This window comes from Martes martes, assembly GCF_963455335.1.
Source record: "Martes martes genome assembly, chromosome: 5".
Taxonomy (NCBI): domain Eukaryota; kingdom Metazoa; phylum Chordata; class Mammalia; order Carnivora; family Mustelidae; genus Martes; species Martes martes.
Genome location: NC_137892.1, coordinates 165,525,492 through 165,546,380, shown reverse-complemented (window position 1 = coordinate 165,546,380; position 20,889 = coordinate 165,525,492). Strand labels below are relative to the sequence as shown.

General features: G+C 58.5%; 1 protein-coding gene across 1 annotated transcript in view; it reads left to right on the top strand.

Annotated features, from left to right (window-relative positions):
• AHRR (aryl hydrocarbon receptor repressor) overlaps positions 1-20,889 on the top strand; it is a gene marked incomplete at its 3' end in the record, with an annotated part of 76,323 nt that overhangs the window by 23,216 nt on the left and 32,218 nt on the right. The window contains exon 4 of the mRNA XM_080804821.1: positions 12,322-12,425. Within this exon, the coding sequence (XP_080660947.1) occupies positions 12,322-12,425 (104 nt within the window). The remainder of the gene's footprint in view (positions 1-12,321; positions 12,426-20,889) is intronic.

Here is a 20,889-nt window from a genome sequence, read left to right as displayed (position 1 = left end):
GCAGAGGCTTTAACCCATGTCCTTTGCATTTCTTCAGTGTAGAGAGACAGCAGCTCCCGGGGCCCCCACCAGCCCCAGCAGCCACGTGGCCTTTATAGAGGTCCTCAAGAAGCTCCTCTCACGGGGCACGAGCTGAGGAGAGAGAACCCTCGCCAGCCTCCTGGGGCAGGTGGGGGCACTGGACTCACAGCACAGCCCCTCCAAGGAGACCCTCCTGCCAGCCTCGAGCATCTCTCATCTCTGAGAGCTCCCTGGAAACCCTGCCCAAGTCCCCTGAAATCTCACTTTGGGACTTGGGTGTACTTGGGACCCTGTTCTTTTGGGGCCTCAAGTCTTGCAGACAGAATGAGTTCCATATTAACAACCTGTTACAAGGAAGAAAACAGGAGGACCACCATGGTCCCTGTCCCCTTGGCATTTAGAGTCTAGTGGGGAATTCTGTACCAAGTGAATGGTTTTTTCTGTTTCCAAGATACAATGGACCAGTAACCAATCAGTCTTTCTGCTGCTGACAGACAACATGCAAGATAAGTGATCTGAAACCTGTTACGATGTATCAGTGAGACAGCAGGAAATTAAGGAATACTGAGACCAAAAACTACATGAAGCCAAGGGTTTTATAAGAGGAAATTTAAAGGACTTCATGCGGAAGGATGGGAGTTGCAGGTGGGGCCTTGGTGGGGGAGGTGGAAGGAAGAACAGAGACGGTGGTGACTGTGGGCAGACTGAAGCAGACACCGTACGAAACAGTAATAGTGATGTATCGTAGGAACAAAACCAGAGAGAGAGAATAAATTCCTAACCACAAAAGCACATAAAAGTGGAGAGAGAGACTTGAGGCACAGACGTCAGTGGTCCCAGTGTTAGTTTCCTGGGAAAGCTGATGAGCTAATTCATCATACAGTGTCCAGGACAGTCATCAGGACGAGAGAAACGGGGTTTCCTCTCAAGCTAGTGTAGAGAGAAAGTAGAATGAGAAAATGCAATCAATCAAAGAAAAAAAGAAAAGAAAGGAGAAAACTGAGATATGGGAGCATGGAGTAGAAATCACAAAATCCCAGTTATGCCACAAATTACAGTAAACGTGGATACACTGAACACGCCGACTACAGGACAAGGGTCGTTGGAGGGCGATGCTGCATCAACTTACAAATGGCATGGAAAGGTGCTACCCGAAAGAAATCTGATGAATCCATTTTAATGTAAAAAATTTGACTTTTGGTTAAAAATATTACTGGAGGTCATGAGGGAGTCACTAGATAATGATTTTAAAAATTGAAATCAATTAAAATTTTAAATCAAAAAAATCTAATCAAGCAATAAAATAATTTAAGATTTGTGGGCTTCTAGTAACGTGACCTTAGAAATACAAAACAGAAATTGACAGAACTATTCAGAAAAATACATGAATTCATCATCACAAAAGATTTTAAGTAATTCTTTCAGTATTTAATAGATCAAATAAATACAAATCCGTAGAGGTCCCAGGAGATTTCAACGATGCAAAAAGGTGAATCTAAAGGACACACTTAAAACACTGAAACTACAGAGTTCACATCTTCTCAAACCCACATGACATTTGTAAATAGACTGAAAACGTATCAATCAATAAAGCAGGTCTCAATAAATTTCAAAAGACAAAATTATGACAACTTCACGTTAAGACCTCAGTATAATTGAGCAGGAAGTCAGTAATAGAAAGATGACTTGAAAACCTTTGTATTTGGAAATAAATACACTTGTAGATAACTCATAAATTAAAGAAGAAAGCATTATGGAAGGAAGAAAATATTCACAAATCAAAATGTATAGGATGCAGCTAAGGTAACCCTCAGATATAAATGACCTTATGAGTTTGTATATAAAAAGTAAAAGTGGAAAATTCATGAACTAAATACTTGGTTTAGTCGTTCTGATAAAGAAAAGTAAAATAAAGAGGGAGTCAAAGAAAGAAAATAATGCAGGGGAAGGTACTGGTGAAAGAGAAACATACAATAGACTCCGTCCACAGCGGTAAAACTTACAAAGATCTGGTGAGACTGAATGGGGAGGAAAGAATCAGCAGTATGGGGGCACCTGGGGGGCTCAGGGGTTTCAGCTCAGGTCATGGCCCCAGGGTCCTGGGATCGAGCCCCAGCGCAGGCTCCCTGCTCAGTGGGGGGTCTCTTTGTCCCTCTGTCTCTCCCCTATTCATGCTTTCTCTCAAACGAATGAATAAAATCTTTAAGAAAAGATAATTTGAGGCTATTAAGAACAAATTTATGTCAATAAATTTGAAAACACAAGTGAACCCATGGCTGAAAATTTAGCTCGTTAAGATTAACTCAAGAGGAAATAAAAACCCCAAATAGTCATATGCCTAATAAAGAAGTTGAATCAGGGGGCACCTGGGTGACTCAGTCCATTAAGCTTCTGACCCTTGGTTTCCGCTCAGGTCCTGATCTCACTTACAGTCGTGAGAGGGAGCCCTGTGTCGGGCTCCACACTCAGCACAGAGTCAGTCCCCCACCTTCTCCCTCCCCTCTGGCCCTCCCTCTGCTTGCGCATGTGCACATGCTCTCTCATAAACAAACAAGACAAATAAATAAATTAAATCTTTTTTAAAAAATTGAATCAGTAGTTAAAATCTAGGCCTAGATGGTTTTAAAGCAATTTCTACCAAATATTAAAGGAAAAATCATTCCACTCTATACTGAATTCCTGTGGTGTCACACTGGAATTAGAGGTCGTGGTGTGAGCTCATGGTTTTCAAAACATACAGACAGCTATAGACATAGATGTGTGTGTGTGTGTGTGTGTGTGTGTGTGTGTGTGTGTGTGTGTGTGTGTTTGCTCTGCCCTCTGGCGAGGGCCGGGGGAGCAGTGAGCACAGCTCACATTCTGCTCTTGGTTTCTAGACGCTGTTCACCGACAAAGGAGCTCGGGCTTCCTGCTGGAGTCAGAGCAGGGAGGGCACAGGTCAGCTTGGAGCACAGGTCTGGCTCAGGGTCGAGCCAAGGGTCCTGGGGCTCTGTGCTGTGTGCCAGCTCTTGTGCTCTGGGTAGCACCCACGGCACGTCTCATCTGGGTCATCTCCTCCTCCAGCCCTGGTCTAGCGTCGTGCCGCCCCAGGCCCTGCGGGTCAGAGCCGACCTCCAGCCTTGCCTGTGCGTATCTATGGAGGCAGATGGCGTGACCTCAGCTCTGCTCTTCCCCATGCTACGCCCAGAGGTCGGGGCAGAGGGGAAGCAAGGGAGCTCGAAGCTCCCTGAATGGGGGGAAAGAATCAACAGTGTGAAGGACGTGACGAGAACGGATGCGTATAGACGCCACAGATATTTAAAGACCCAGGACCCTTGGCTCAACCTCGAGCCAGAAAGTGATGCGGTGCTCAGAGAGGGTAAGAGACAAGCCAAGGGACACAGCCATCCCAAAAGGGCTCCCACTGGCCAAGCCTGGACCAGTTCATCATTAAAATGAAAAAGGAGAGTAATAGTCCATAACCCAGTGAATAAAATAGGGATCCGTAAACCCACCTTGATATGAATGAATGAATGAATGAATGATAGGGCAGACTGCTGATCTAGGCAGGAAGAAGGGCTGTGGATAGGGGACTGGAGACAGGGGGCCATCATAAGGTCAGTGGTCACTAACCATTGTAGCAAGGACTCAGGCAGGAAATGTCTGTGCTAAAATCAGTGCATGACAGTGGGGTCAGAAGTAGGATTATCGTGGTCTTAAAACCGTCTCCCAGAAAGGTATGCATTCATGCCTAAGGGAGGAGCTTAGAATGGAGAAACCAGCTGTCCCAGACGACCAGCTCTGACCCCGCTGATGGCGGCGTGCGCTGGCGTCATGTGCCACGCACCAGGAGGCAGAGAAAAACACGATTTCTCTTGGGTCATGTTCCCGCTGAGGAGGGCTAGACCTTGGTCTGACCAGGAGGCAACAAACAAACCCAAACGGTTTGCAGAGTAACTGCCGATGGTCTTCAGAGTCAAGGTGGTGGAAGTTGAGGCAGACCAAGGACACTGGGGAGGGAGGGGCCCCAGCTGAGAGGGTGTTTGTGGGACAGTCGGTGCAATCTCCAGGCAAACCGAATTTGTGCCCTTTGTGCTGTTCTCGGAGCGTCTCTGTAAGCTGGACATTGTCTCAGAACCCCGCAGAAGCCCGTGAGCGAAGCGGCGAGAGAGAAAACTAACCCTGGCAAGTTGCTCTGAGGCGTGCATCGCGGCCGCTCAGGAGCGGGACCAGGAGCGAGTCCCTGGGAGACTCGGGGGCGCTGGCGGGCGGGCGAGAGGCCAGGGGGCCGCGGCACACGGCTGCGTTTCTCGGGGAGGTCGTGTCGGCACCCTGTCGGGGCACTTGGCATCTTCGGGCACCCAGTCCTTTGGTCAGGAGAGACGAGCCAGCAGGTCCCACAGACCGGGTCTGGCCGTGGGACGGCGACGTCGTGCGGCGGGACGGGTGCCGTGGGGCACGAGGTGGGGCCATAGGGGCTTCCCTGACGGCCCCGCGCGCCCGCTGGGCTCCCTGGCTTGCAGCCGAGCCCTCCCCCGGTCCCTCAGGCTCTTCAGGTCCTTCCTCGGTGTGGCCCCCAGGCTGCGTCCCCCGCCACGCCCGTCCCGTCTCGCCTCCCTACACTGCTGGCACAGCCTCCCCAGGAGGGCAGCCCCCAGGATGGGCAGGGATGCCCGTGCGAGGCCGTGAATGAGCCGGACCCGCGGAGGCCCCCGCGCACGTGGCCTCCACCCCCGCCCAGTCCGCAGCGCTGGCGACGCCCGCTTGGTAGGAACCGCTCACTTCGTGGTGACGCCGAGGGTGACTCACGCGCTGACTTCAAGTCGGGTTATTTGCAAACTCGGGGTTGTGTAACTGGAGGGTTCTTTATAAATTTAGTGTTAATCCGTTCTTTATCCATGAATCAGATGTTCTCTGGCAGCTCTGCTCCTCCCGGTCATGGGCCCCGGGGGCCTGTAGGTGCAGCGCGGGGGCTGCTGGCTGAGAGGCCGCCGGGCGTGTCCCCCGAGGCTGGCGCTGTGGGTCGCAGCCCCCCCCCCGCCGCCCCCGGGGCTGTAGGCGCTGTGGCCCTGCCCCGCGGCGCACACACTGTCTTCCCCTGCACACCATGCGCTTAGTCACCGAAGGAGCATCTGACTTTAGAAGCAGCAGCGCCTTTCCCGGCTCGTCCGGTTGGGTTTCACGGTTTCTGGAGCGCGTTCCTCCCGCCGCGGAGACTGAACCCGCTGCCCCACTGCTGCTCCGCTGTTCCAGACCCTTCACACCGGGAGAGAGCCTGGGTCTGCCGCGGGCAGCGTTCCCTTTTCTGTTTCTTCCCGAAGACCTCTTTTTGGTTGCATCCTGCTCTGGGGATTGGAGGAAAGAGCGCGTTTTCTCTGCAGAACGTGGGCCCCCCTCAGGGAGCTCAGAACGTGGTCGCATGGGGGGGGGGTGGGCGCAGCCTGTCCGCAGCGGCTCGGAGGACGCCTGCTCGGAGGACACCTGCTCGGAGGACACCTGCCTCCGGCACTGCTTGTTGAGCCGTGGGGACGTGTGACGTCTCCCGGGGCTGCATTTTGGAGAGTGGGGAACCTAGAGAGCCACAGCGTGACGCGCGCGTGTCTCACACTTCTCTTATTTTCCAAACGCGGTGCCTGCGAGAAACATACGTTTGTTCGTACTCCTGACGTTTTTCTTGTGTCCAGAACTTGAGGCTTTCGATGGCTGCGCTGGTCCCTTCCCCCCACCTTGCGGGTCCCCACCTGCCGGGACACTTGCCGGGGCTGTGGGCTCCCCTCCCCCGCGCAGAGCACAGGCCTTGTCTTCTGCCGTCAAGACAGAGAAGGCCACGGAAAGGAATGGCTTCTCCCTCCCTTCCTCAGACTCACACTGTCCAGGCCCCAGCACAGAGCATGCACATCCTCACACAGGACACGCTGTGTCCACTCCTCCTCCATCCGCCCCCCCAGGCCTGGGGTCTCACGTGCTGGGTCCACCTGGTTGGCTGGCCTGATGCGGGGATGAGAGAGGTGAGTGTCGGCCCCGTGGGCCCTGCCTCTGGGGGCCCCTGTGCGTAATCCTGAAATCCTTTTGTCCCTCACAGGAGAGGACACTGCCTGGGAGGTCCTCACTGGTGTGGGGAGACATCCAGGCTCAGATGGAGGGAACCCCCTGGGGAGGGGAGGCCGGGAGACTTGCCCCCTGCCCCCAACCCTGTGCTGCCCATTGGGGGTCTCTTCTGGCCATGCCCGCAGCCCTGGTGAAATGCCGTGTCCTATGACCCTCCCCAGAAACCCCCATCTGTCTGCACAGTCGGAGCAGATCACGGATGGGGCCCCTTCACGTGGGGCAGGCGGGAAGAGAGCGGCAGGGGAGTGGCACGCTGAGCCCTGCGTGTCTTCGTGGGAGCCATGAGAGTTTCGTGTGCCCCCCTCCCGGGGACAGGGCCGGCCGTCCTCGTCCTCACTCAGCAGGTGTAGATGCCCCGGGAAGGGGAGACCCCCCGGCCCCTGGGAGCGGCCTGACAGGCACTCTCCCCTGTGCAGCCGGGGCTGCCTGTCTTCTGGGCGGGCTGGGGGTGCTCCAGGATCCTTATCATCCGGGTCCCTCCCCTGGGTCCCTGCCCTGACCAGACGCCTTTCCCCACACATGCTGGGCGCCCCTGCTCCGCCCGCTGTCCTCCCGAGGGCCTTCCCAGAGCCACCCTGTGCCCCGCGGCCCTCCCAGCCTGCCACTACCCGGCTGCTGCCCACGGCTCACCTCCCCTCCGGGGCTGGAGGAGGCCGGGCTTGTCAGGAGAACCCGGTGATGTCCCAGCTCCCTCTGACCCTCCCTGGGCAGGAGCGGGTGGACCCCTGACCCCAGAGCAGCACAGACCGCAGGCCGCTGAGGGAGGGAGGTGAGCGGATCTGTCCTGGCCTCTGGTGCAAGGACAGCCTGTTCCGCAGGTAGCGGGGCGGCCAGCACTCGCCTCTGTGAGTAGTTCGAGGCCCTTGAGAGTCACTGTACCCCTTCCTTCCGGCATGGATGCCCCTTCCCCTCTGCCAAAGGCCAAATGAGGAGTTCGTCGTTCAGTCCTTGGAAAGCGAAGGAAGGGATGGTTTGAAAGTTTGAAAACTGCGCGGTGGTGGCCGATGCGTCGGCTGCAGGAACAGTGGAGGGTCTGTAGACGCTGTTGGGGCGAGCCTGTGCCGTCCAGGAGGGCAGCGCCACACCCACCACGGCCCGCTCCTGGGACGCGTGCGCTCCCCGCTGACCCTTTCTGCCGGGGCCTTCGTCGGGTCGGGGAGACTCAGTGTTGCGAGAGGCAGCCCAGCGCTCCGCAGGGCACCCGTCCGCTCCTGGACACATGTGGGCCTGGGAGGAGCCTCGTGTTTGGCCCCAGAAGGGAGCCTGATGGTGGGTGGAACTACCGACCTCCCCTCGTGGTGGGCCCCCGCGTCCTGCACCTGTCGGTCCGCAGGTGGGTGCCCCGACCCCCAGGGGCCTGCACGCGGCATGTCGGGGTGTTGGACCTGCGTTACGGGGGAGCTGCGACCCCGGGGCCCCTGCTCTAAGTTGTCTGCCTCCTCGGCTGAGCCTGCCTCCCGAGGGGCCCGGACGGAAGTTAGCTTCTGATGAGAAGTAGCCAGAAATAGGAGGGCGCCCCTGCTCCTCGGGGCCCCCGGGGAGCTCCGAGCTCCCTTGCTTCCCCTCTGCCCCTGACCTTCGGGCGTAGCACGGGGAAGAGCAGAGCTGAGGTCACGCCATCTGCCTCCACAGGTACGCAGGCAAGGCTGGAGGTCGGCTCTGACCCGCAGGGTCTGGGGCGGCGCGACGCTAGACCAGGGCTGGAGGAGGAGATGACCCAGATGAGACGTGCCGTGGGTGCTACCCAGAGCACAAGAGCTGGCACACAGCACAGAGCCCCAGGACCCTTGGCTCGACCCTAAAATAGGGCAAGGCTCTACCAGGCATGTGTTCCATTCAGCTGGTGGGTGGACATGGACCTGTCCACCCAGGACCTGCATGTGGTCAGAACTGGGGTTTCAGTCTCGCCTCCAGTGGGGCCCCTGGCTTTTCTCTCCATCACCTGGGTGGCAGGAGTCCCGCCCCAACCCCTAGACGACTTCCTGCCTCCCACATTCAAATGCCCCTTCCACCCTGGAGCACTTGTCCTGCTCACCTGTCCTGTCTGCCGAGGACTCGGCTTCACCCAAGCTGGGAACAAAGTGGCTGCCACCTTCTCAGCATCACAGCACCATCCAGAGGCAGAGGCAGCGGAGTCTCCGAGCTTCTCCTCCACCAAGAACACTCGGCATCTCTCACTGGCCAGCCCCAGCCCCACGACCTCAGAGCAGGCCTGTGGTGGAACGCTGGGCCCCAGGGGCACCTGGTTTGGCCGACGATGTGAGGGAAATGTCCCGTGTCTCTTAGTGAGGAGGTGGGTGTGCTGGGTGGGGGCTGGCCAGGTGCGGGCAGACCCCCTCCAAGCCTCAAAGGGAAGTGGCCCCTTCCTTCTTAAGCTCCCCCCGCCTCCCACCTGTGTCTATCCACGAATGGCCACTGTCCCCACATGACTCCAGTTCTCTCTGCCCCTAGTGGACTTTCTCAGGGCGTAAGAGATGGTTGAAGTGAGACACGCTGGGGTCCTCGGGGGGCTCAGAGTTGGGGAGGAACTTGGAGGACAGAGCAGCACTGCTTCCGTCCGGATTCAAGCCGAGCTGTGAGCCTCAGGGAGTCCATGAGATTCTGGGAGTGGGGGGCCGGGCCCGTGCCCCCCTCCCTGCCGTGTGGCCCTGAGCTCTGTGTGACCGCCCAGGTGCTGAAAGCTGGACTCCAGAGGATGTCCAGCTGCTCTCCGCAGTCCAGGCAGGGCAGGAGGCCTGGCTGCCCACGGGGTGGGGCCGGTGGGATGTGGTCCGGTGGGAGCCAGCGCCCGCAGCCTGGCCTCCTTTCTGTGGGCAGGACAGCATCAGAGGCTCCCGAGGGCCATGGGTCCCTGGGCACGGATGGGCCTCCTGACCCCCGGCTGGTCCCTGGGGGCTCTTACACCCTCGGCCCTGGCGTGCCTCTCCTCCCTGGAATTTCCTCCTCGACAAGCCAGGCCTTCGAGGGGCCCATGGCAAACCCCTGCCCACACTTCCACCGGCTCCCCAGAAAGACACCCTACACTCCCACCCGTTCACCGAGAGCCTTCACTCGGGGCGGTCGGGTGCACATGCAGGGGTGACAGGGACCAGGCGGTGGGCTGGGCATGGAGAGGGTGAGACCCCTGTGGGGCCCCCCAGGGCACACCCAGCAGGGGGACTGGGGTCTGTCTGCAGAGGCTTCCGGGGGCACGGGCAGACCCTGTCCACAGCCCGAGCCCCCTTTCAGGCCCAGCTCAGGCCAGCAGGTGACACATGGGGTCCCAGGAGAGAAAGGGCAGAGGGGAGCTGGGAGGGGTCGGAGGGGCAGCCTACAGCCTGCTCACTGCCCCCGTCCCCCGGTCTGCCCCCGGCGGAGTGCTAGGCCATCACCTGGGCATTCACGGATAAGGGGGAGGCGGGGCGCTGGCCGGGACCCTAACACCCATGGGAGTTTGCTACCCTGTCTCAGTTCCCGGAGGGCCCCTGGACGGGGTGGGGGTGGGGGCCTGGGAAGTGAGGGGCAGATGCTGTCAGCTCACAGGGACTTCCGGGAAAGCTGCCCCCCCCACCCCCGGCTCCGGCTCCGCATTCGGTTTCTTTCTGTCTTGCCACAGGCCTGGGGGTGGAGCGCGTTGGCGGCTCTGCTCGCACGCGAGGCCCTGGCCGGGGTCCAGGTGGCTGTCACTGCAGTGCTGACGCTGACGGCCCCATCGCGTGACAAGAGCCCAGAGGAGGCCCCGCCGGGCGTGCCCCGCCGGGATGTGGCTGCGGAGGAGGGGAAGTGGGGGTGCCCAGATGGGGGGACACGCGGCGCTGGGGGCTGGTGTCCTTGTGCAGGACGTGGTGGGGAGGGGAGAGGTTAGAGGGGGGCCCCCTGGGGGGGCATGTGATGCTGGGGGGGGTGGTGTCCTTGTGCAGGACGTGGTGAGGAGGGGAGAGGTTAGGGGGGGCCCCCTAGGTGGGGGCGCATGATGCTGGAGGCCTGGTGTCCTTGACCAGGGACATGGTGGGGAGGTGAGAGAACTGGGGGGTTGCCCCACACTGTGCCTCTAGTGGGCATGGGATGGGGCATAGCCCAGTGAGTGTGTTTGGGGGTGAGCATCCCACAGCATCCCCGTCATTGTGCCGGGAGTCCCCCCACCCCAGCCTCACAGCTGTGGGAATCCTCAGTCCCCCACGGGGTCTGCAGGGGCAAAGAGTAGGCAGGCAAGGGTTAGCCCAACCCCACACCTCTGGTCCCTTAATCTGAGGCCATTTGGGGAAGGCTGGGGGCAGGGAGCTGTTTCGAGCTGAGGTGAGGTGGGACAGACCCCTGCAACAGAGTTTGCTTTGTGGGAGGCTTGGCAGCCTGGGTGTGTGGGTGGGGGTCCGGGGGCCCTGAGGATCCTGTCCCCGTTCCACCTTCACTGGGGCCCAGACCAGCCCCGGGTGCTGTGCGGGCTCTGCCCTGGCGGGGAGCTGTGGCCTCCCTGGTGTGGCGACAGGACCCTCTGGGTGGTCCGGGAAGCCGGGCCTGGCTCCGGTGATGTCATCTAGGGGCTGTGGAGGGGGTCGGGAGGGATGGGACGCTCCCTCCGTTCTCCCTCAGTTGGCTTTCTTGGGAGAACATGGGGTCATGTGTGGCCCCGGCAGAGGCTCACCCCATCTCCGGGGTTCCCTTTGGGGGGGCGCGGCAGCACTGGCCTCTCCGGGGTCGGTCTTCTGCTTCTGGGCGCTGGGGGCAGAGCTGTGTGGGTTCACTGTCCGCGGCACGAAGGGAGGAGGTCTCGGACCGTCCTGTACCTCACAACTCAGTGCTTCGCTGCCTTCGAGACCAGGGTGTGGCGGGGCTTGCTGGCTGCCAAGGGTTTCCGTTGCGGGGAGAGGCCTGGGCTGCCTGTGCACCCACCATCTCTGCACACTTGCCCAGGGAGTCCTGGTGTGACCGTTCACATCACCCAGATACCCCACTTTCCGGCCGTGGAAATGGGTTTATTTCTGGGAATGTTTAATGCAGGGAACAAAGCTCTAGTGCTTATTAGCTGTGGGGAGGGGAGGGGGTTGATAGCCGGCTGGCCTCGGAGAGGGCAGGAGGGGAGGCTGGAGACCAGGACCCACGATGTGGCCGCCGCCTGTGGGGCCGTCCTGAGGGCCGCCTCCCTGCGTCTGCCCCTGTGCCCCTTTGGACACTGGGCGGACAACACGCTTGCACCTGGCCGCACAGGGCTGCGGGGCCGGCCGCGCGGCTGGTGTGGGCCGAGGGCTGGGGGTCTCCGGCAGCCACAGTCCGGTCCTCCTGAGCCGAGGGGATTAGATGGGTCTTCTCGCGGGGGCGTGAGAGGCGCGCATCAGGGGCCTGCAGTCCCAGAGCTCCGGGGCCTTGTGTGCGGCCCTTTGACCCCGAGTTGCACCGACGTCCCCTGCGGCTCTGGTGTGGAAAGCACATGAGGGGCAGCTGGGAGGCCCTCCCGGCCCTGCCATGCCCTCCACGGAGGCTCCAGGCCCCTTTCCCTACCCTAGGGGAGCCTCCGCAACTGCTCAGGCCCAGGGGGACCCCACAACAGGGGCTGGTGAGCTGGGATGTGGCCGGCATCTGTCTGGGTGACCTACACGTCTGTGTATCTGGCTCTTCACCCCATGGTGGAAATAAGGCTGCACTGTTGGTGGGAGTCGGGGGACCCGGAAACTGTCGACCTGGGGGCTCCTGAGTCGTGCCAGGCCGGCCTTCCTGGGGCTTCCTGTCCCAGCCGGGAAGCCCGTGCCAGGTGGGCTGCCCCACACCAGGTGGGTGGTGGGAGGGAGGGGCTGGGGGAGCTGGAGGTGTGATGAGGTCCTGCGGGACCCTCAAGGGTGGTCCAAGTCGTGTAGAGCAGCAGTGTTGAGTTAGGGCACCTGCTGGAGCTTGGGTCTCCAGAGAGGGGCTTTGAGGACCCCAGGGACAGATGTGGGGGGGTCCCTGAGCAGGACGGGACTCTGAGCAGTTTCTGGGGAGCTGAATGGGGGTGGAGTCCCCGGGGTCAGCCCCAGCCCTGAAGGCCTGATCTCCTGATTATGATGCCGGTGCTCCCCTCAGCCGCCCCCCAACAGGAGGCTGTGCTGCCCCAGGGCGACCTGCCGAGGACAGCCCTGGGCAGCTGAGGAGTGTGGCTTTGCCTGCAGAGGGTGGCAGCCAGAACTGGGGAGACACAACAAGGTCAGCAGGTCTGGGGCCCAGAAAGGGTGCTGATGGCCTCGCTTGGTTCTTCTCCGGCAGCTGTCGAGAAGGGCCCGCGGCAGCCGGCGGCCAGTGTCCCTGCACCCGAAGACCGCAGTCCAAGCGCGAGGTCCGCCGTGCTGGAGGGAAAGCTGCTGCTGGAGGTGAGCCCCCTTGCCATGCGAGCACACGCCCGGCCGTCCATGCCACCCCCGACCCTGGCAGGTTGGACCACTGACAATGAAGTAGAAGTGTTTCTGGACGGAGCTCCAGGACGGCCCTGGGAGCCATGGAGGTCAGGCACAGGCGCCCAGGTGGGGTCCAGCAGCTCAGGGCAGAGAAAACAGGGGTGACCTTGGTCCACGCATCTCTAGCCTGAAAATCGTTTTCCACTCCAGGTTCCCTTGTCGCTTGTCAGTGGGAGAGCCTGTTACCAGCTGAGCTGAATCACGGACAGGGGACGGCACACGGAGCCCCCAGGACCCGACAGGGGTGCCTTGGCTGGTCCATGTGTCGGTGTCACCCCCGGGACATCAGTGGCCCAGGTCGGCCTTTTCCCCGAGATGGGGCCTCCGACCCGCTGGTGAAGGGCTGTGCCCTTCCCGACCCTGTCACGTGGCCTGCCTCGCGTGGGGCCGGGAAGCGCGTGGCTCGGTGTCTCCAGTGAGCTGGGGCGGCGAGGCAGAGCTCTCTGGGCTGGCTCAGCGGGGGCTCACGGCCCAGGTCACTGTGCGCGGAGCGGGGGCTCACTGCTGGCACCTGCAGCCCGGAGCCCAGGCCCCGGGTTCGCCCCATCTCAGGAGGGCCTGGAGGACACAGGCGGCCCATAACCAGCCGCTCAAGTGCCCTCGAGGCCGCGCCTCCCCGGCGGTCCCTGAGGGGCCTGGCCCCATGTCCCCTGCGTGCCTCTCAGGACCCCTGAGCCCAGTCCTCGCCTCCAGCCCCGTGTGGCGGGCGGTTCTGTCTCCCCCGGTCAGCGTCCTCGGCGGCGCGTGCCCGCCCGTCCGTCAGGCCGACGCACCGAGGGGCAGAAATGGTGGCTCATGGGCGCCTTTCGCGCTGATGACCTTGAGTCTGCTTGGAGCCAGTCAGGCTCTTTCCTGGGTGCTACCTGCACCCCAGCTGTCCCGCGGCAGCCAGGGTGACCTGTGGGTCCTGTGGGGGAGCCCCGGCTCCTCGCCCTCCAGCCTGTGGCCGGGCTGCCGTCCTGGCACCTTCGCCACGGGGACTGTCTCAGTGGTTTGCTGTTCACCGCGTCCTCTGCACGGGACGCCGGCGCCCCTCACGGACGACAGGGGACCGAGACTGTCCCCAGGCTCGCCCCTCCTGCTTCTGGCGCGTGTCCTTCCGTCCACCTCCCGCCTCGATGCGGCCCCGACCACGCCAGCGGCTTCCCACGGTCTGTGCGCGAGCGCCTGGGAGCTCCGGTGTTTGCCGCGAGGGCTCCGGCGGCGGGCACGTGCCCCTCAGGCCCCTCAGCCTCAGGTGACCTCACTTGGCCTCACCTGGAGGGCGGGCACAGTCCAGGGTGCGACTATCTGCCGCTGACAGATGGACAGATGGAAAACGTCTGTGCTGACCGGAGGGGAGCCGGAGAGGCTTGTGCCTAGAATTTGGGGCTTCCCACCTGCCCACCATAACCCATGACTCCCCATGGTCCCCACAGGAACCCCCATGGTCCCCTAGGATTTCCCACAGCCTCCCACAGTCCCCACCGGGCCCCCCCCTTACCCCTATGGCCGCCATGACCCTTTATGACCCCCCATGACCCATGATTTTCCATGACTCTCCATGGCCCCCATGATCCCCCATGACCCCCAGTGGTCCCCCAGGGAGCCCCAAAACCCCACATACCTTCCACATCCCCCAAGGCCTTCAACCCTGCTGACGTGATTGTTCTCGTGAAGATCAAGAAGCTTATAAGTCACTTCCTTTAAAAAAAAATGAGGAAGTACATACTTATGTTTAATCTCCCTGAAACTTCAGGAAGGTGGGTGCCCGGGGACCCCCTTCTTAGAGCCCCTGCAGGTTTCAGTGCCGTCTGGAGCAGAGCATGGCTTCTGGCAACACAGGAGCTTTTAGAAATATTGTGGTTTCCAAAGGAGATGTATTTTCCTACTTCATTCTTTATCATGTTTTTCTGAGTCAGATTCTTTAATATTAATTTTTCCTCTAAAGTTGGACTTCTCTGTCAGTGCTGGTGAGCTTGGGGCTGGAAAACGTTGTGCAGGCTTGAGTTTTATTCCTGGTGAAAGATGACTGGCATTGCTCTTTTTCGGATTCATGTTCAAAATTAAGATAATAAAATCTTAAACATGAAATCTTTAAACTTTGTCCCGACTGCAAATATGGGAGCATGACCCCACAGCACCCCGATCTCCTGTTGGAGCCCAGGGGACTGCTGTGTCTGCACCACGCATGTCCACACCGCCATCCTCTGGCCCCTGTGTGGGTCCCCAGCAGCTGTCCTACCCTCCGCACAAGGACTGGGTCTCCCCTGAGGGCCTCAGGACGTGGAGGGGACATTGAGATCCTTGTACAGCTGAAGCCCAGAAGTGGCCTGGCCTGTGCCTGAGGGAGCACAGCAGCTCCCTCAGATCTGGGAGGGCGGGAAGGGTGGTGCCTTGCCCCAGACCTGCCTCTGGCCCAGGGTGTGCGCGGGTCTGGGGAGTGACCCTCTGGGACAGGACCCAAGGCTGCAGGTCAGTTTGCCCGGGCACAGGGGCTCTTCGGCTGGCCCCCCACCCCACCCCACCCTGCAGGCTGAAGTCTCCTTCTGCCACCTCCTGTAGCTCTCTGTGACCACAGAGTTTCTGGAAGTTCTCTTGGGTTGGAAATGAGCTAGGTTGTATAGTGAGTGTTCCCCTCACTGCATTTCTATTGTGGGGGTTCTCAAACTTGAGATTCTCAAATTAGAGAATCTTTTTGAAGTTTAAAAATATTCCCTAACAGCAAAACAAACAAATCCAGCCACAAAGAAAGAAAAAAGAAACAAGAAAATCCAGCTCTTATTTCCAATCTTCAGTCTCTTAAAGACAAACTGGAAAAATGAGAGGTTTATGGCAGTCATCATAAATTCATAAGAATTTAGAGCTGTACTCACTTAAAAGGCCTGTGGTCTGATGTCTGCTATTTTTAGATGAAAAAAACAAGATTTGGAGCTGTTGGGGGCCCAGGGTCTCTGTTGGGGTTGGGCCAGGGCCTGGTGTTTCTTTGTCCTTGGTTAGTCCTCTTGGGCTCGTGGCCCCTCAAGAAGCCAGTGCCTTGGTAAAGGCACGGGGCAGGGAGAGACGGGAGGTGTGGGATGGGATAGGCGGGTTCTGGAAACATACACATTAGGTCACAAATAGCAACGTCCTGGGCTTCTAGTCCCACTTCTAAGCTGGGCTGTAGTGGTTCGTGTGGACATGGCAGTGAGCTAGCGGGAACTGTGGACTGCTGGCCACCTGGCGCTAGCTAGAGTTCAAGCATACCAAGGGTACATTTTCTGACACTTACTTTTAAGTTCGTGCATGCTGAAATTTGGTCTTATTGGTGGTGTGGTGTGGCCACCATCATAATGAAGACACACAACGGTTCCGATTTTCCCCAGGGTACCCACGTGCGGTTCCCCAGCCACCACACCCGCGCTCTTCAGCGCTTGTGGCCTTCTCCAGCTGCCATGCTCAGGACGCCTGGGGTGGCTTCCTACAACAGGGAAGTCGGGCAGCCGTGGCCCAGCCCCGTGGCTGGGAACATGGGACGTTTGAGTTGCCAGGACTTGGTGTTATGAACAAAGCTGTAACAAACATACATGCAGGTTTCTCTGTGAACCTTGGTTTGGGTTTTGTTTGGGTAATACCCACGTGTGAGGTTGCTGAGTTTTGTGGTAAGTGTGGACGGGAGTGTCCACACCCTCATGACCAGCGATGCTGAGCATCTTCTCATGAGCTCACTCGCCACCAAGAGAGGCCCTTTGTATGCAACCTGTGCGGATATTTGCCCACTTAAAAAATCAGGCTGTTTGCTTCCTTACTTTTGACTTTGGACTTCTTTATGTATTCTGGACACACGATCTTTGTTGAATGTATGATCTGGAAGTAATTGCTTCTAGTCTGTCTTGTCTTTTCATTATCTTGACAGTGTCTTGCAGAGAATGAATGTATGTAATTTTGACAAAGCCCAGTATATCGATTTTTTAAATAGATCATTGTATTGGTATCACATTTGAGAACACTTTATCTAGGTTGAAAAGATTTTTATTTTATGTTTGCCTCCTAAGTTTTATAGTTTCCTGTTTTTACCTTCAGGTTTATGGCTCCTTTTAAGTTAACTTTGGGCTCATGGTGTGAGGTTTGGGCTAAGGTTTGGGCTGAGGTATCCTTGTTTTGCATGTTAATATCCTCGTGTTTGCCCTAGTTTTGTGAGTCTGTTTCTGGATTCTCTTCTGCTGTTGACTGTGTGCATGAACTTTCACAAACGGGCACCAGCCCGCCTCGGTCACAGCAGCTGTACAACATGTCTTGAAATTGGGTGGTGTGACTTTTCCAATTTGTGTTCTTTTTTAGGAATTGTTTTGGCTTTTCTAGGTTTCTCTGTTTTTCCATATAAATTTTGGAGTTAGCTTGTTGCTACCTACAAAAGTTACTGCCAGGATTTGGACTGGGATTGTGTTAAATCGGTAGGTCAGGTTGGGAAGAACCAACACTTACCAGTGCTAACCCTAGTGCACGGGCACACCATTTGGTCTCTTGCGCTTTCCTCCCTGTCTGTCACGTGTGACATGGAGATCCTGCGTATATTGTTAGGGTTAGACCTAAGTGTTTTCTGTCTCCATTGCTATTATACCAGAACTTTTCTTAATTTCAATTCCGTTATTATATGGAAATACTATATTCCAATATTATATAGAAATCCATTACTATCTAGAAATAGAACACCACAGAAATGACTTATTTTTCTGGGTTGACTTTGTAGCTGTGAACTTGCTGAATTCATTAGTAATTCTCAGAGTTTTGTTTCTTGTGGGGTTTTTCTGGTAGATTCTGTGGGAATTTTTAACATAGATTTTCACGTTGTCTGAAAATAGAGACAGTTTTTATCTACTTGTTCCGTCTACACACTTTATTTTGCTTGTACTGCCCTTCGGGGCTTTCTGAGCAACGTAGAGGAGGAGAGGGGACATCCCTGTCAGGCTTGTTCCCGGCTGTGAGGGGCAACCTGGAGGCTTTCACTGGGAAGTATTAGATTTGTTTTTCAGGTTTTGTTTGTTCTGTTTTTGGTACATGCCTTATATCAGATTAAGAAATTTCCGTCTCGTCCCCGTTTTCGGAGAGTTCTTATTACAGACGGGAATTAAGTGTTGTCAAATGCTTCGTCGGCGTCATTGACATACACGATCATGGCTTTTTTCCTCCAGTCTAAGATTCTAGTGACATCGATTCACTTTCCAACGTTGGCCCAAACTTGCTTAGGATAGAGCTTATTTGTATGTTGCTGGATAAAATTTGGTTCTATTTTGTGAGGATTTTTGTGTTTGTGTATGTGAGAACTACTTTTGTAGCTTTGTTGTAGTGTCTTTGGTTCAGAAGCGTGCCGGGGCAGGCTTCAGGAAGTTCCTTGAGAGCTTCCTTCTCTTCTGTTATTTTCCCCTGAAATGTTTGTTAGAACTCACCAGTTTACTGGGGAATGTTGGGAGTTTTCTTTGTTAGATTGCGGGGAAGGAGTGGAGAGAGTGAGTGTGTGTGTGCTGGAGCCATGGGGGAGGAGCCGGGGGGGGAGAGGGAGAAGCTCAAGCAGACCCCCCCCCCCCCCCCCGCTGAGTGTGGAGCCCGACTCGGGCTTGATCCCAGGCCCTGAGATCAGGACGGGAGCCGACGTCCAGGGATGCTCAACCAGCTGAGCCGCCCAGACGCCCCCTTGGTTAGAAGATTTTAAACTATGGATTCAACTGCTTTAGTCCCTGTGGGACAGTTGAGTCATCTGTTCTAGTGTGAATTTTCGTCGTCTGCGTCTCTCGGGGAGTCGGTCCATGTTCCCTGCTCTACCGAATTTGTGGGCGCACAGCTGTCAGGGTTTCCGCGTGTTGTCCTGTCAGCGTCTGTAGCTTCTACGGCTTTGTCTCCTTTCTGATTCCGTTGGTAATTTGTGACTCATTTTTTTCTTAGGCTAGAGGTTTATTCATTTTACAGATGTTTTTCAAAGACACAGCTGTTGGTTTCATTGATTGTTGCTATGCACAGAATGTTTGCGTTCCTCCTCTGCCCAGTTAGTATAACTTAAACTCATATTAGGCTCAAAGCCCGGTGTGAAGGTGTTCGGAGGCGGGGCCTTTGGGGGGTGCTTAGGTCACGAGGGTGGCGCGTCATGGACAGGATTTACACCTCAGAAGAGGGACCCCAGAGAGCTCCCTTGCCCCTTCTGCCCTGTGGGGTTAGTGAAAAGCCATCCACGAGCCGGAAAGTGGCCCCCACTTGACCGCTGTCACTGGGCGAGGTGTTCTGTAAACACCAGTGACATCGAGGTGGTTGGCCGCGTTCAAGTCTTTTACGTCCTTGTCGGCTTTCCGCCTCGTCTCAACCTGAGAGACAAGTGGTAACGTCCTCTGGGGTCATTGTGGACTTCTGTCTTTTTCCTCTCAGCTCTGTCCGCTTTGCCTCGCGTGTCAGCAGTGCTGCCGCGGAGGGCGAGCGCGTCTGGGGTTTCCGTGCTCTCGCCGTGAGCTGACCTTCCCCGCCGCGCCACGTAAAGCGCCTCTTTGTTGCTGGCAGTTTCCCTTGCTGGGGAGTCTTTGGCCTCATCCGGGCGGCCAGGCCTTGTGATTGCTGTTTGCTCGGCGTAGCCCGTCCGTCCTTCCCTTTCTAACTCGTTTGTGGTGATCCACGCAAAGCGCGTGGTTTCCAGCCACGAGGCGGGCCGAGCTCCGTTCCGGCGGGAGGGGGGCGCGTTCAGACCGAGCCCCGGAGGCCTCACCCCCTCGGGCGGCGCTTACCTTCCCCTGGGGCGCGGGCTCAGCCAGCGAGGTCCCTCCCAGCGCGCGCCCTGCCCTCGTGGCTGGGCTCCCCGCACGGGCACCTGGGCCGGGGCCCTGCTTCCTGGCGCAGCCCCTCTCAGAGCCCCCGCCCGCCTCCCTGGGCCTGTTCCGCACCCCCCCCCACCCCGGGACTGAGCAAGGGCCTCCGCAGGTCGCGCACAGAGGCTGGGGCTCCTTCCCCCACACCTGCTCCCCCCTGGGACCCTCTTCCTGGTCCGCGGGCTAGAACGCCCCCCACCCCGTTTCTCCCGGAGCTTAGCCTCCACGGCCCTGTGGTGGTTCTGTGCGTGGGCCCAGTCAGGGGACCGAGGAGCCTGGCCCTGACCGCCCCGAGGGGCAGCTTTCCCTCAGGCACTTGCGCGCACACACGCGTGCTCGCCTGCCGGTTGAGCTTGTGGGTTGGTGGAGCGAGGTCTGTCCTCACAGAGGGCACGGGGCGGGGGCACCGGCCTCCGCACACCTGGCCTCTAGCTCCGGAGGACGGCGGCGGCCTGGGCCATGGGCACTGGTGACGGCAGCGCAAGTTCATGTTGTTTGAATGCGGCTCAGACGTGGAAACGTCCTCGTCACGGCTGCGGAGGCCGGGAGCCCGAAATCAGTGGGACTGGGCCGACAGCCAGGTGCGGGTGGGTGGGTCCCTTCGGGTGGCTTTAGGGGAGGGTATGTCCCATCCCCCCATGTCTGCCGACAGCCGGTCCTCCCCGTGTTTCTGTGTCCTCAGAAGGACACCTGTGCTGTGGACGTGGGGCCACCCTAGTCCAGAGTGACCTCAGCTTTCCCGGACCCGGTCGCTGTCCCAGGTTCCGCGCGCGTGACTTTGGGGGCCGCTATCGAGCCCCGAACGCCTGTCCGCTTTGCAGGGCGGGAGCCTTAGGCTAGAGCACAGGCTGGGGCAGAAACCCGGGCTTCCTCACCTCCAGGGTCCAGGCGCTTCCCTGCTCCTGATGCCAGAGCTCGGCCCCCCGGGTGCTGGGGCTGTTCTGGACCACGGGGACTCACCCGGTCCTCAGTCGCCTGGAGGGGCAGATGCTGTCATTGTGGCCATTTTACAGATGGGGAAGTGGAGGTTGCCCCTGCCACATACCAGCAAAGGCAGAGCCGGAACCGGCCCCCCACCTCTCCCTGTGGCCTCCCTCCAAGCTGGCGACCGGGTGGCCCTGTGGGCTCACTGGTGAGGGCTGCCGTCTGAGCTGGAGGCCTGGCTCGGCTCACTCTCCACCCGCAGAGCATTTCCAAAGCCTTTGGGGCTGGCTGGCTGGGGTGTCGTGTGTCAGACTCGGGGGCACAGTCACAGAGGCCCTCTGTCCCCGCTGGCCGGACTGAAACAGGAAGGAGGCTGGTGGGGCTGGGTGCCAGGAGGACACTGGTGCTCGTGGTGAAACCGGCATCACAGAGGACTTCCCCCAGCATTTTGTGGGGAAGGTAAGTCGGAGCCCCGTCAGAAAGCGGAGGGCAGAGGGCCCCAAGCCTCTGACACTTCCAAGGGAAGGCTGGCCGGGCAGACCCAGGGAGCGAGGGCCAGGGTGCCCCGGGCCCCATGGTGCGCTGCGGGGCTTCACCGGGGAACCAGCCCTCACGGGGGCCCAGAGGCACGCGGGCAGGGGTCCCGGAGAAGC